We start from the raw sequence: 12,989 nt of genomic DNA on the forward strand, positions 1-12,989 counted from the left end.
CGCATTCACCACTGTCAAACACCGTCTCCTCATCGACTGCCTGATGCTTGTGAACACGTGGTTGGGGATTCTGCGCCACTGCTCTTGCAAGGCAGCGCCAAGTTCCTGGAAATTCTGAGGTTGGTTCCTCAGACCACGGAGCCTTCTCCCAAGTGTATCCCATACGTGCTCTACTGGATTAAGGTCAGGGGACCTCGATGGCCAGTTCATGAAGTTGATTCCAGCGTTTTCAGGGAAATTTCTTGTCAACATCGCGGTTTGCGGCCGAGCATTATCATGCTCGAACTGTAGGCCTGGGCCATAAGCCACCATGAAAGGAACGAGCTCAGGGGTGAGCACCTGGTTGCGGTAAGCAGCAGCTGTGAGGTTTCCACGGATGACCAGAAGTCGTGAACGGTTGTTCCCACCGAAAGCGCCCAACATCATGCAACTTCCGCACCCAAATCTGTCGACTTTCTGTACACAACATTGGTCATACCGTTCATAACGTCGTCTCCAGACTGTATGCCTGCCGTCCGTGAATCTGAGGGTAAACCTGCATTCATCGCTAAAGACGACTCGATTCCAGTCTCTCTGGGTCCATCGGAGGTGACGTTGGGCCTACAGCTGACGTTGACGTTGATGAAACGGAGTCAATATTGGCCCGCGATATGGACGTCGAGAATGGAGATTGGCAACCCGCAACTGATTTCGAATGATCTGTGACGACAGTCGACCTCTAAATATCTCAGCCCTTGGTCGTGTAGCCGGCAGAAATCTGCCACGTAGGTGACGTACGACGATTTGACGGTCTTCTGCTCGTGACGTCACACGTGAACGACCCAACCTTGGGCGATTAGAAGTGGTGCCAGTTCGTTGTAGACGACCTCGCAAGTCATACACAGTACGACGGCTGCATCCCATTGCTCTTGCGACGTCAATGACTGATCTTCCCGCTTACAATATGTCAAAGGCACGTTCACGTTGCACATTTGACGGTCGTGACATTTAAAGTACCCTTAGAACTGTGGTTTAAAAGGTTGGGTTTTTTTATTTCTTCAGACCAATGCAAACGCGTGCAAATGAAGAAACTTCGATGCGAAGAACACGTGATCGACTGCACGCGCAAAACCTGATTTGGCACTAACGTCATTTGCACGACGAATGGATGGCTTTAAGTGGGTTTTGCTAACTAGAATCGAAACATAGGGATCCCATTTCGGATACATAGATGTATCATCAGAGAGACATTCTTCATTATTTTTGAAAATACATTTTGTGAAGTTTTTTTTGACTCACTACATTTGTTTGTGTGTTGGTTAACGCTGGCTCAGAATTTTCCAGCAAAATGGCGAGGACTGTGAATAATCTTGTCTGGACAAGACAATCCTGTGACTGACAACATGGCACCGACCTCGATTGTGCCTGGCATAACTGGCATCAAATATTTATCAAATTATCCTTGATTAATATTGCCGAACAATCAGTGTCGAGCTCTCAGTGCCGTGCGTCAACAACACGAGTTCAGGTTTCTCCGTTCAGTACTGAATGTGTGTCAGCTGTTGACACGAGATTACAACATATATCGGTTAAAACACTCCAGTTAAGATAACCGCCCATGACCTGTCAACGGGTCTGTCGACGCATGATAAATATCCTTGAACATCGCCGTGCGATAACACAACGTAGGTCCCCTTTACATATGCACCTACAGGATAGGTATTATAAACACTACAGCTGAAGGTAGGAAGGAAGGTCACACAGGATGATGTGCATGAGTACATCAGCGACCTCAACTAAAAGCCTACACATTTTGGTTAGTTATGTACAGAACAAGTTGAACTGCAGCAGTGAGTCACCTCCCCACGCTGACGCCCGGTCACGTGATGCCAAACTGTTGAGTTTCCGGAGCACGATTTTTTGCATGTTTTGGCCACAAGTTTTGACTTGAAAGATGTACTACTCACGAAACGTTTCGACACACTAGTGTAAACGAAGCAACTTACTTCAGTCAATTATTCTAAACTAGATTTTGTAAAATATTTCATATTGTTTAAAGGTATTGTTTACGCACGAACTGATGTATTGAAAACAAAAAACAGTAGGATCATAGGTTCAAGAAATAATGATACTCAGTGAAAATTGGTGAATTCTTAAGAAAACTTTACAACAAAACGAAGCTGTTCACCGGCACGATAATTTTACATGATTGTCAGCAGTTTAATGCATGGTTGTGCAATTTGATACATGGTTGTGCAATTTGATGCATTGTTGTTGTGCTATTCATCTGCATAAGTTTTGTAGTTGATGTTAGTTGAGAAATTTATCTACGGTGTAACGTATATACATAACATATAGTGGGTGCTTTTACTGAGTCTAAACTTGTGATAGGTTGTATATTTTTATTCACATGCCGTATAAATTATTTGATTTCAGATTTCCCCCGTACATCCGCTTGAAAGCGTCTCTACTCAGGTAACATACGTAACGTATGGTTTCAATCGACAAACATTTGTTGTTGTTGTTGTTTTTGTTGATGTTGCTGGTGATGGCACTCATTTCGTCTTTGCCTTTCTTTAATGTCATTTTGTATCATTAACTGAGAATACTGTGTGTTACCAAATATATTCAGAGAAATGATAGCATCACTGCGCCGGACTCCAACGTGGCGTGTGACGCAACTGCTTAATATTTACTTTATTAATGGTCCCATTCGACCTTGGATCATGACCGTTGCGTACGGAAATGTATAAGAAGAGCTACCTGTTCCTTGTCGCTTTAAAATATACAAACCATCATCTTTATCATCATTACTACCCCAAATACAGCCCCCAAACACCCCACTACTGTTATGCTCTAGCGTAATACGCACGTTTGGACAGCCTGGGAGATAACAGATATGCAAGTCACTCAACCTGCGTTCCAAGATATCATGGTGATATTTGTTCAGGAGTTTGATAACGTTTTAATTCACTGGTGCTCTTGTCGGGTGAACGGTCTCTGGCAAAACACGAACTGAATAAGCATTCCTGCTGCTGTCGTCTGTCCGGTGAGTTGTGTTGGAGGTTCAACAATGCAATTTTCTGTCTTCTTGAAGAACATCTGAATTTACTTACCGTCGTGGAGCTGACATGTTGTATCATTAATTTAAATATATGTCAACAATGCCTGGGCTTTTCGTTTCAGACTTTCTTGTCAAGTGCTGAGAGGGCAGTTTGAAGATGGCGGACAAAGTACCTTCCATACGTCTGAACAGCGGATACGACATGCCTATGCTGGGCTTAGGAACCTACAACAGTTTCCGGGTTGGTTGTTGAATATTTTCTTTCCAAATGTTCCCGCTTAATAGATTCATTTCTGTAGAAAAACCACGAACCCGGTTATAGCTGAGGATCATAATCGGGACCATTCTGAAATTCGAATCCTGGTACGACAAAGGTTCGCAACTCTGCATAGTCTCTGTTCATATGTAATATTTGTAGATTATCAGTCTGTTTCCCCAACAGCCAAACGAGGTTGGTGAAGCCGTGAAGGCTGCAATACAGATGGGATACCGCCAGATTGACACAGCCTGGATCTATCAAACTGAACCGGAAATCGGAGTCGCCATTAAAGAACTGATAAAAGAAAGAAAAATAAAGAGGGAAGAGCTGTTCATTGTGACTAAGGTAGGATGTATCTGCTGTTCACAATTAGCACCATGATTGTTAAGTAAACAAACGGAAATTGCAGACCTTACCACATTACAGTATACATTTGTCAGCGCAACAAATACACCGTGCCACAGCGGGAATATCGACAACGTTAAATGTGAATTGTCATTGCAGATTTGGGGCCACTGCCACGAACCAGATCAGGTGGAGCCAGCGTGTCGGAGGTCACTAGAGGCCCTAGATATGGATTACATAGATCTGTACCTGATACACTTTCCTGTGGCCTTTGTTGTGAGTCAAGAATTTTTTAACCACCCATGTTCTTGCGGTAGTTGGTGGGGCAAACACATCTTATACTGAATTATAAATTTCGTAGAAGCTACATCGATGAAATGGTGCAAACACAATCAACGTGGTTGAAAGTATCGGGATGTGTCAAAATGACAATATAAACTGGTGGCAGAAATAGTATGATTGTTGCGCCTTGATCTCTAACAAGTGCATAAGGGATGTGCAGTGCATGATTTTGTTTGTCAAGTTAAGAGACCCCTTTGCACTGAAGATCAGGAGTCAACAAAGATTAGGGTGGGTGGGTGATGCGATGATGATTGTTCATATACACTAAATGGGTGGGACGGATTGAGGGTGGGAAAATTATGGGACGGGTGTCGTAGGTGGGAGCGGGGAGGAGTTCTCTTTATATTATATCTGCTTAACCATAAAAGTCATCATCTAAACTCACCAATAATTTTCAAGGACGGTCCCTAGTGTTATGGGTTATTTCCATTAAATATAACTAGCTATGCAACGGAAAGTACACACATGGTCACTTGCTTTACAAAATAACATAAATAAATGTTATCAAACGGCTATTCGACTGAAAACATTCGCCGTAGTGTGCCCGAAATTTAGGTTCAAATTATAACCATGACATCGGCATGATACACAGCTTAATAACAGAATTTCATGACTTTTTCATTATCTGTTTTCAGTAACCAGCAAATGTCGGTGTATATTTTCTTTCGCTCTTAAAGGTCACATGCAACCAAAAAATCAAACATAATTAAAACACAATTATCACTCATTCATCCTTATTCATGACATATAATATGCGTTGCTTACTATGAAAAGACAAATACACAAAATTATACGCGTACTATCTCAAATCAAAAGTGCAATATTTTGTACTTGGGTCTACTACGCTCGAAACGAAGGACCCGGATACCGAACTCTGTCAGAACCGTTGGGTGTGCACTTAAGTGTGACGAAACCTTTTCGTTGGCTGGCTCGTTTGCCGATACACTTAGCCGGCTCTCAGTTTAAGCCCTAAAGTTGTGGTCAGTGTCATTACCAGGCAGGCAGACATACAGGTGCCAGTAAACCACACATTGAGTTTTCTCTGTGACAGAGGCTGCTTATGACAATCAACGTGGGTTTTTAGAGATAACGAGAAGATAATTTACTTGTTTGTGTACACAACTTAGATTAGACTACTGCTCACGACCTCCTACTCCGGGCATGCATACGATTAGTGAATCGTTTGAACTCTGTTTTCGCGAACTGTTTTTCATTGCGTTTTTTTCAACTTTATACTATTATTTTCAAAAATGCCAATTTGAATTGGCATTTTGGATGATGAGTTTCGGTAAGTGCATATCGAAAGATATCAGAATCTGCAAAGTTGTGTTTTACGTTGCATGTGACATTTAAGTTATACGATATTGTGTATTTGCTATCTTTGTTAGTTTGGGTTTTTTTAATTTTCTTCACGATGATGTGTTTGTTTCTATTTGAACTTATATAAATGTATACTGACATCTGTATTTTTATTGTTTGGTGAACTGACAAGATGTTGTGAGTACAATGATTTATGACAAACAAACGTTTTCAGTACGCTCGTGACAAGCAACTAGATGAGGGATCTGGGCGAATGAAGCGGTCGTAAACGTACTTTTGTAGTGTCAGGATATCAGTTATTGAGAATCTTTGTCATTACAACGTCTTCTAGTTCTACCTAAAAATATTCTGACCAGAATATATGATTGGTTGATGTGTGTAATGTCGTAACGTGATTGCGATTTAAACCACAATGTCTGGGCCTCTATGTTTCTGCATATTCCTTTCCCCAAGGACAAGGAACGGACCAAGGCGACCATGACGGACTACCTGGACACGTGGAGAGTAGGTAGTTCCCATTCTGATCTAATTACTTTAGATACAACAGTTTGAATTTAATATTCGGTATAACAAGTGGGACCCTTTCATGATTATCGTTGCTGCTTATCCGTTTATACACGGAGGAAGTAAACTATCAATATATGCAATAGGACCGCCAAAAGCTTATCCAATAAATCCTACGATAAGTCAAAATAGGGATTTCGATTGAACATAATTTTTGTCACTGCTACGTTATTGGCTATTTATATAGTGCACATAGACAGTCAACTAGTACTTGCTCAAGGCGGTGACATATATTTCCCACGATCATTGGATATCAGCATGAACTGCCCATCATATTATCAGTCTCAACTCTCTGGGGAGTATACAAATTTGTACGCATCCACATGTTTGCCATACAACTCTATGATAGCTTTGAAAGCATTACTGGGGCCTTGAATGGTGTAACTTTTGATCGAGCAATTTCTAAGAAAGAGTGGTATTATATGAAGTATGAAAGGAAAACACCAAAGTCTAGGGCTGTTAGAATTACTGCCCGGGGAAAGGAAATTTCAAATCATCCCATCGATCATCCAGCCTTAAGGAGTGTTTGTGTCGGTCTGAAACTTTGTGCATAGGTCGAAATATGAAACACCTCAGTAGGTCTCATTGTCTCCTGAATTTCAAGTTCAGGTGGGTAAATTATCTGAAGGGAATTTGTTGTTTATTAAATAATCGATATACCTACAGCTTACAATATCACACTGGCCATATGCAAAAGGAATACAGAACCCACTTTACAAGGATTGTATTAATATATATGAAACATGAGAAAAAAAAAACAAAAGCGTGCACGTCTTGAGGTTCAGAGTTCAGGCGTTGATAGCACCGATTAGTAGTTTTGGCAAATCTGTCTTCAGTTTATATGCTGACCCTTTATGTTGCATTATTCGATATGTCACAGACACCAAGTTCTATGAACAAACTCTTCGTGTGAATATTTGTCCATGTAGTATTTGTGTTGTTTGAGGTCATGTCAGTGGGAATATCTTCAAACGTTTCTTTCTTGGATGACGGCTGGGTGGGACAGAATGGGCCTATTTGACTTAGTTTTGAATGCATGGTAAATTCCTAATCTGACGTGGTTTGCTCAGTATAGACTATTACCTAAACCAGTTGTATTTTTCACGAAATAAATTCTATTGCATCGTGGATATATTTACAAAGAGTAACTGTACACCAGCTTTCCTTCTCATCAGGCCATGGAGAAGCTTGTGGACAAGGGCCTTGTCAGATCTATTGGCGTCTCCAACTTCAATGCACAACAGCTGGAGAGGATTCTCAACATGGACGGTCTCAAGTATAAGCCTGCGAACAACCAGGTAGGCGAGTTTAAATATGACACCACGGCGCCACACGGTGCTCGATGATTGTGCGGAAGTGGTACAGTGGTAGTTCCGGTTCCTGTCAAGGATCGTGGCACTGTCGTGTGATATGGCGCATCATGGTGCATCACCATCGATGCGACTTATTTCTAGGTTGATCAGCAGGTCACAAATCAGCTGAAGTCATGCAACAGTGGGCACGGGGAGTCCTTAGATAGATGGCGGTGTTTGGCAGCTTGACTCGTGATAGCTTCTAGCAGTCCAGCCCTGCCCCTACAGCGAAGCACATATGTTACATGTGGTGTCACCTTAGACAAATACATTTGTTCAAACTTGCCTCTGTTCATCCAGCAGGAAGTGGGTACCCGATGGAATACATCATGTGACGGTTAACCTTCTAGTTAATACCGTTTTGAGCCTACCCCTCCGTGGTGCGAAAGTGCATTACAAATGCCCTTATTATTATTATCATTATACCTGAGCTCGTGGTTTTCGCCGACGTGGTGAACGTCTGAGACGTCTGCATCACTTCAAGCTTTCCCCAGCGCATACAGTACTGACATAAAGCTGAAACGGGGGTTTAAAACCAGCTCACTCACTCATCAAAGAACCGTCTACTGTTCAAGACACTGTTTCAGGTGGAGATAACTCCATACCTGGCCCAAGACGACCTCCTCCAGTTCTCCCTGAAGAACGACATTTCAACTACTGGTTATGGGCCGTTCGGAGCGCCGGGACAGGTGTAGTAAGTTTTATTCATTAATTGCAGTTTTACAAAACACTTCTTGCAAACTCCAGAAACACTGTCACTACCGCTGTACGATCAATATTGGAGTGAAGCACATTAAAAGTTGACGGTTAAAGTTAACTCCGACGTCAGGAAGTCCGGATAGCGTAAATAACCACACACGACCCATAGACCGATTCGTAGGGGAGTTGTGGTGCACAGGTGCGACCAAAGGTGCACCCCTTCACAATAATAGACCAAGCCAGTTGTGACACGGTCTTGCAATGCATTAGTAATCACTTGATCAGGTCAAGCTGAACAAACTGTACACGGCCATCAATATGCAGATACATGCAGTATCATGATACCTCATTATATATACAACCGCAACTTAGTTATTTCCTGCTGGTTCAATTGTCGAGACATCTCGTTTACGTTGTGGAGATCATTGATGAATTTGACCTTCACTGTTTTCAGTATACCCAAGGATGCACCAAAGTTTCTCGAACACCCGACCATTGTCGATATCGGAAAGAAATATGGCAAATCTTCAGCTCAGGTATTCGAACATATCAATACGTCAAAGAGTCACACAAGCATAAATCTTCAATTTTGAAAAGTAGCTACTTACATTTTGAATGTAAAAGAACCGCATGATCTTTTCGCAGTGCCATGGCCCTAAGCAGCCAGTCCTCCATCCCTTTGCAAAACCTATAGAGTATGTATGTGAAGTATGTCGTGAAGATCTGAAAGAACACGGCTGTTACAATAGGAATTATAATGGCCATTAACATAAAACTATGTTCATTAGCAGTGCGTGTGCATGACACTGCGTGCTCGCGTGTGTGCGTACGATGGAGGGGGACAGCATGCAGTTGACACTGAAATATTTCATAAAGTTGAACATCAGGGAATCCATTAAGTGTGAACCCTCCGATGGTTGACACAAGAACTAGCGGGTAAGATTCATCTTCATTTTAAACAGTTTGAGTGATCCTTAAATACTTAAGACCGTGGACCCATGACTCTCTACTTGCAGCTGACATGCACCTTGATAATTACATCCATGGACATAATGTGACGTCACGAGCCAGTGGTCAAGTATTCCCCCTGGTGGCCAGAAGTGTCGACTGTTAATTGACTGTTATAACACTGGGTAAACCTGAACGGACGATACTATACCTCGGAATTGTAATTAGACGACAAACGCTGTTTCCTCTTTCATGAATACAATTCTTAATTCCAACAGCTGACCTGCTTTCAAACGGGTTAGGCTGACATTGGCGTTTCTTAGATAACGCACCGAGTAGCATAAATATTTGACTGTAACTGATGTACTCATTATTCATGAACTACAGCCTGTGAGTGTCTTAACGACGATGTATTCCTGGTGTATACTAAATCTCGTATCATTTACGATACTACTGTTCTTTCCAGATGTTTTGATGGTGTTCATTTTAAACTACCTGTAGGAGCAACATATGTAACAGTTGGGATTTTAGTAAAGTACAAATTCTAGTACTTATTTGGTTGAGTCCCATCCGGGATTCGAACCCGCACCCTCGGAGTCAGGCACCTAATCGCCAGCACACAAAGTCAGCCGTCTAGCCCACTCAGCCACCGCGACTTCCACAACATGGAAGAGGTTGACCTGTATCATAAATTGTAGATGTGAACAACGAATTGCTTGCTTGCTTTTTAATTTTGACATTTTCTGGGTTTTTTAAATAATAATGTAATAAATATATATATATATATATTTTTTAATGAAATTCATGTGGGCCTTGGACTTTCAATGTTTATGAATGCAAACTGATCTCGTCACTACATGGCTGGAATAATGCCGATGTTGATTTATTTGTTGTTTATTTACGCTGTGCTTCTGACCCACATGTTACTACTGTGCACCAGGTGATCCTCAGATGGGGCATTCAGAGAGGCTATGCTTTGGTTCCCAAGAGTACGAATCCATCTCGTCTGGCCCAGAACATGGATGTGAGTGATAATTCTCTTACTTTTTCATTATTTAAAGGAACATGGGATTCAGTTCGCCTTACGTTTTATACGACTGTCGTGCAATCCTTTCCTTTCAAGAGAACATAAGACACATTAAAACGGTCTCCTTGGGTGGAGATTAAACCGGTTCCATGTGGTTTCAGCCAAACGCTTCCCTTATTATACTTGGGGTGTGTCAGTGAGTTTAGTTTTACGCAGCAATATTCCAGCTATATGGCGGCGGTCTGTAAATAATCGAGTCTGGACCAGACAATCCAGTAATCAACAGCATGAGCATCGATCTGCGTAATTTGGAACCGACCAATTGGGAACCGATGACATGTGTAAACCAAATCAGCGATCTTGACCACCCGATCCCGTTAGTCGCCTATTACGACAAGCATAATCGCCTTATATGGCAAGTATGGGTTGCTGAAGGTCTGTTCTACACCGGGACCTTCACGGGTCCTTATTATATTTATACGCGAAACGATCAAATCCACATGTTCCAGATATTTGACTTTGAGCTCAGTGAGGACGACATGAAGGCAATGCTAGCTCTGGACAAAGGCTACAGAGTCAACCATGAACAGTTCCTACCGTAAATATCATTACATCAGTATGGATATATGTATACAATAACAGTTCCTACCGTAAATATCATTGTATCAGTATGGATATATGTATACAAGAACAGTTCCTACCTTAAATATCATTATATCAGTATGGATATATGTATACAAGAACATTTTCTACCGTAAATATCATTATATCAGTATGGACATATGTAAACAAGAGCAGTTCCTACCTTAAATATCAGTATATAGATATGGATCTGCATGGTATTGCAAACTCATACGGAATTCTCAGCCTAAATGTATGAAGCGGGTGAACTGAATTAAAATAACTGTTCTTAAAAGAATTAGATGTTTTAGGCATATTTGTCAGAGGCCGCACTCAGCACTATCCTAGCTATATGACGGCAGTGACGTATTGTATACGTAACGCCAATGCATAGGCTTATTCGAGGAGACAAAAGTTTCCTGTCATTATTCTTGTTCCAGATGGAAAGACCATCCCTTTTATCCCTTTGAGAAGTGAGCTTGCTCGGCACGGAAGGTCACACGGTCAGACTATAACTGTAGGAAGAAAATGGGCTTATGTGAAGATGTGAACTAGGACGGCATTGATTACAATGTCAGAAAATCACTATCGACAAGAGCACTGTCCGCAACAGTAGATGCCGTTATTTGTGTGGTCGTATTCAGTCGTAAACAATCACAATGTAATTGTAAAGGTGTTGAATAAAAATATCATAATGGCATTGTATACTTATGAAATGTAATTCAGTTCCCTATTTGATTAAGGAATTTATTGATGAATTTACTGAGATGAGAATACAAATTGTGTGCACTGCTACTTGGGATGGAGTTTGTGCACCACTCATAGATATGCTCATCAATTAAGATGAGATGATATAGAAAGTCCATGCACTAAAAAACAATTCACATTGATCAACAACTGTAGTAGTAGTAGTAGTAGTAGTAGTAGTAGTAGTAGTAGTAGTAGTAGTAGTAGCAATACTGCATAAATAGTAACGGGGTACGACGAGGCTTTACATGTTCGTTTACCAATACTACATAAATAATGACGGGGTACAACCAGGCTTTACATGTTCGTGTACCAATACTACATAAATAATGACGGGGTACAACCAGGCTTTACATGTTCGTGTACTAATACTACATAAATAATGACGGGGTACAACGAGGCTTTACATGTTCGTGTACCAATACTACATAAATAATGACGGGGTACAACGAGGCTTTACATGTTCGTGTACCAATACTACATAAATAATGACGGGGTACAACGAGGCTTTACATGTTCGTGTACTAATACTACATAAATAATGACAGGGTACAACGAGGCTTTACATGTTCGTGTACCAATACTACATAAATAATGACGGGGTACAACCAGGCTTTACATGTTCGTGTACCAATACTACATAAATAATCACAGGGGTACAACCAGGCTTTACATGTTCGTGTACCAATACTACATAAATAATGACGGGATACAACGAGGCTTTACATGTTCGTGTACCAATACTGCATAAATAATGACGGGATACAACGAGGCTTTACATGATCGTGTACCAATACTACATAAATAATGACGGGGTACAACGAGGCTTCGGGTGGTAGAGACTCGACCCTAGTAATATTGTGTAACGACATTTGAAGAGGATTAATTACATTCATATGACGGGCAACGGAACATGCACATCAGTTAATTAAACAAAGTGCATTTGCACACACGCGCGCGCACGCACAGAGAGAGCGAGAGAGAGAGAAATTAAGAGAGAGAAATATTCATTATGAATTAGGTTTATCTGTATGACTGAATGTCCAATGGATTCAGTAAAACATACTTGCACACGCGCTGGCACTCACACTCTCTGTTGTGCTGTGAAAACTTGCATAACACCGACGTGCGAACTCTAAAATAGCACATCATGAAGAGGGTTTTATTTTAGATCCGCTTCCATGGAAACACCTAACATACACACCAACCGACGAGTCATATGAGTAGCATCAGCACCTGGTCCGCACATTCAGTTAAAGACTTTTCTTTTGTCGTTCCTCCCCAACGTCCCTCCACTGCTCTCTACCCGATGCCCAACGCGCAGTTGCCTCTCTACAGTTACCAGCTTTCACAGGTTAGTGTCATCTGAACACAGGCTGACAGTCCTCCAGTATTGCTGACGACATACACTGTTGACACCGGGTGTTCGAGACATGGATAGGTAAAGAAGTCCTCTTCATGTATAAACATTGCGTGCAAGACTTTCCTACAAACCAAAGGTAATCCTCTCTAATGTATAACACGCGTAATGCAACAAAGCTTAAATTTGACGAATTCCACAAGTGAACCCTCAAGTGAACTGATCCAGATTGGTTATTTACAGACTTCACAGCCTATATCTGCATCTACCAATTTCTGTTTGAGTTATGGTTTGTGAATGCACGTCTTGTGCATGTTTGTTGTAAAACGCCTCGCTCAACGATTTTCCACCTATATGACGAC

General features: G+C 41.5%; 1 protein-coding gene across 1 annotated transcript; it reads left to right on the forward strand.

Annotated features, from left to right (window-relative positions):
• The first annotated feature begins 2,882 nt into the window (after positions 1 to 2,882).
• On the forward strand, positions 2,883 to 11,220 carry LOC137265705 (aldo-keto reductase family 1 member B1-like). Its single transcript, XM_067801144.1, has 11 exons — positions 2,883 to 3,028; positions 3,166 to 3,284; positions 3,486 to 3,647; positions 3,807 to 3,923; positions 5,763 to 5,813; positions 7,049 to 7,171; positions 7,813 to 7,919; positions 8,379 to 8,460; positions 9,813 to 9,896; positions 10,409 to 10,497; positions 10,961 to 11,220. Exons 2-11 carry the CDS (start codon positions 3,201 to 3,203, stop codon positions 10,995 to 10,997), a joined length of 936 nt encoding a protein of 311 aa, XP_067657245.1. The 5' UTR covers positions 2,883 to 3,028; positions 3,166 to 3,200; the 3' UTR covers positions 10,998 to 11,220.
• The last annotated feature ends 1,769 nt before the right edge of the window (positions 11,221 to 12,989 follow it).

Source organism: Haliotis asinina, chromosome 15 (genome assembly GCF_037392515.1).
Source record: "Haliotis asinina isolate JCU_RB_2024 chromosome 15, JCU_Hal_asi_v2, whole genome shotgun sequence".
Classification (NCBI taxonomy): domain Eukaryota; kingdom Metazoa; phylum Mollusca; class Gastropoda; order Lepetellida; family Haliotidae; genus Haliotis; species Haliotis asinina.

Coding starts and splice junctions, on each gene's coding strand:
- LOC137265705 (XM_067801144.1), top strand. CDS start 3,201: ATGGCGGACAAAGTACCTTCCATACGTCTGAACAGCGGATACGACATG. Junction 7,172..7,812: donor ATAAGCCTGCGAACAACCAG/GTAGGCGAGTTT, acceptor ACACTGTTTCAG/GTGGAGATAACTCCATACCT. Junction 8,461..9,812: donor ATGGCAAATCTTCAGCTCAG/GTATTCGAACAT, acceptor ACTGTGCACCAG/GTGATCCTCAGATGGGGCAT.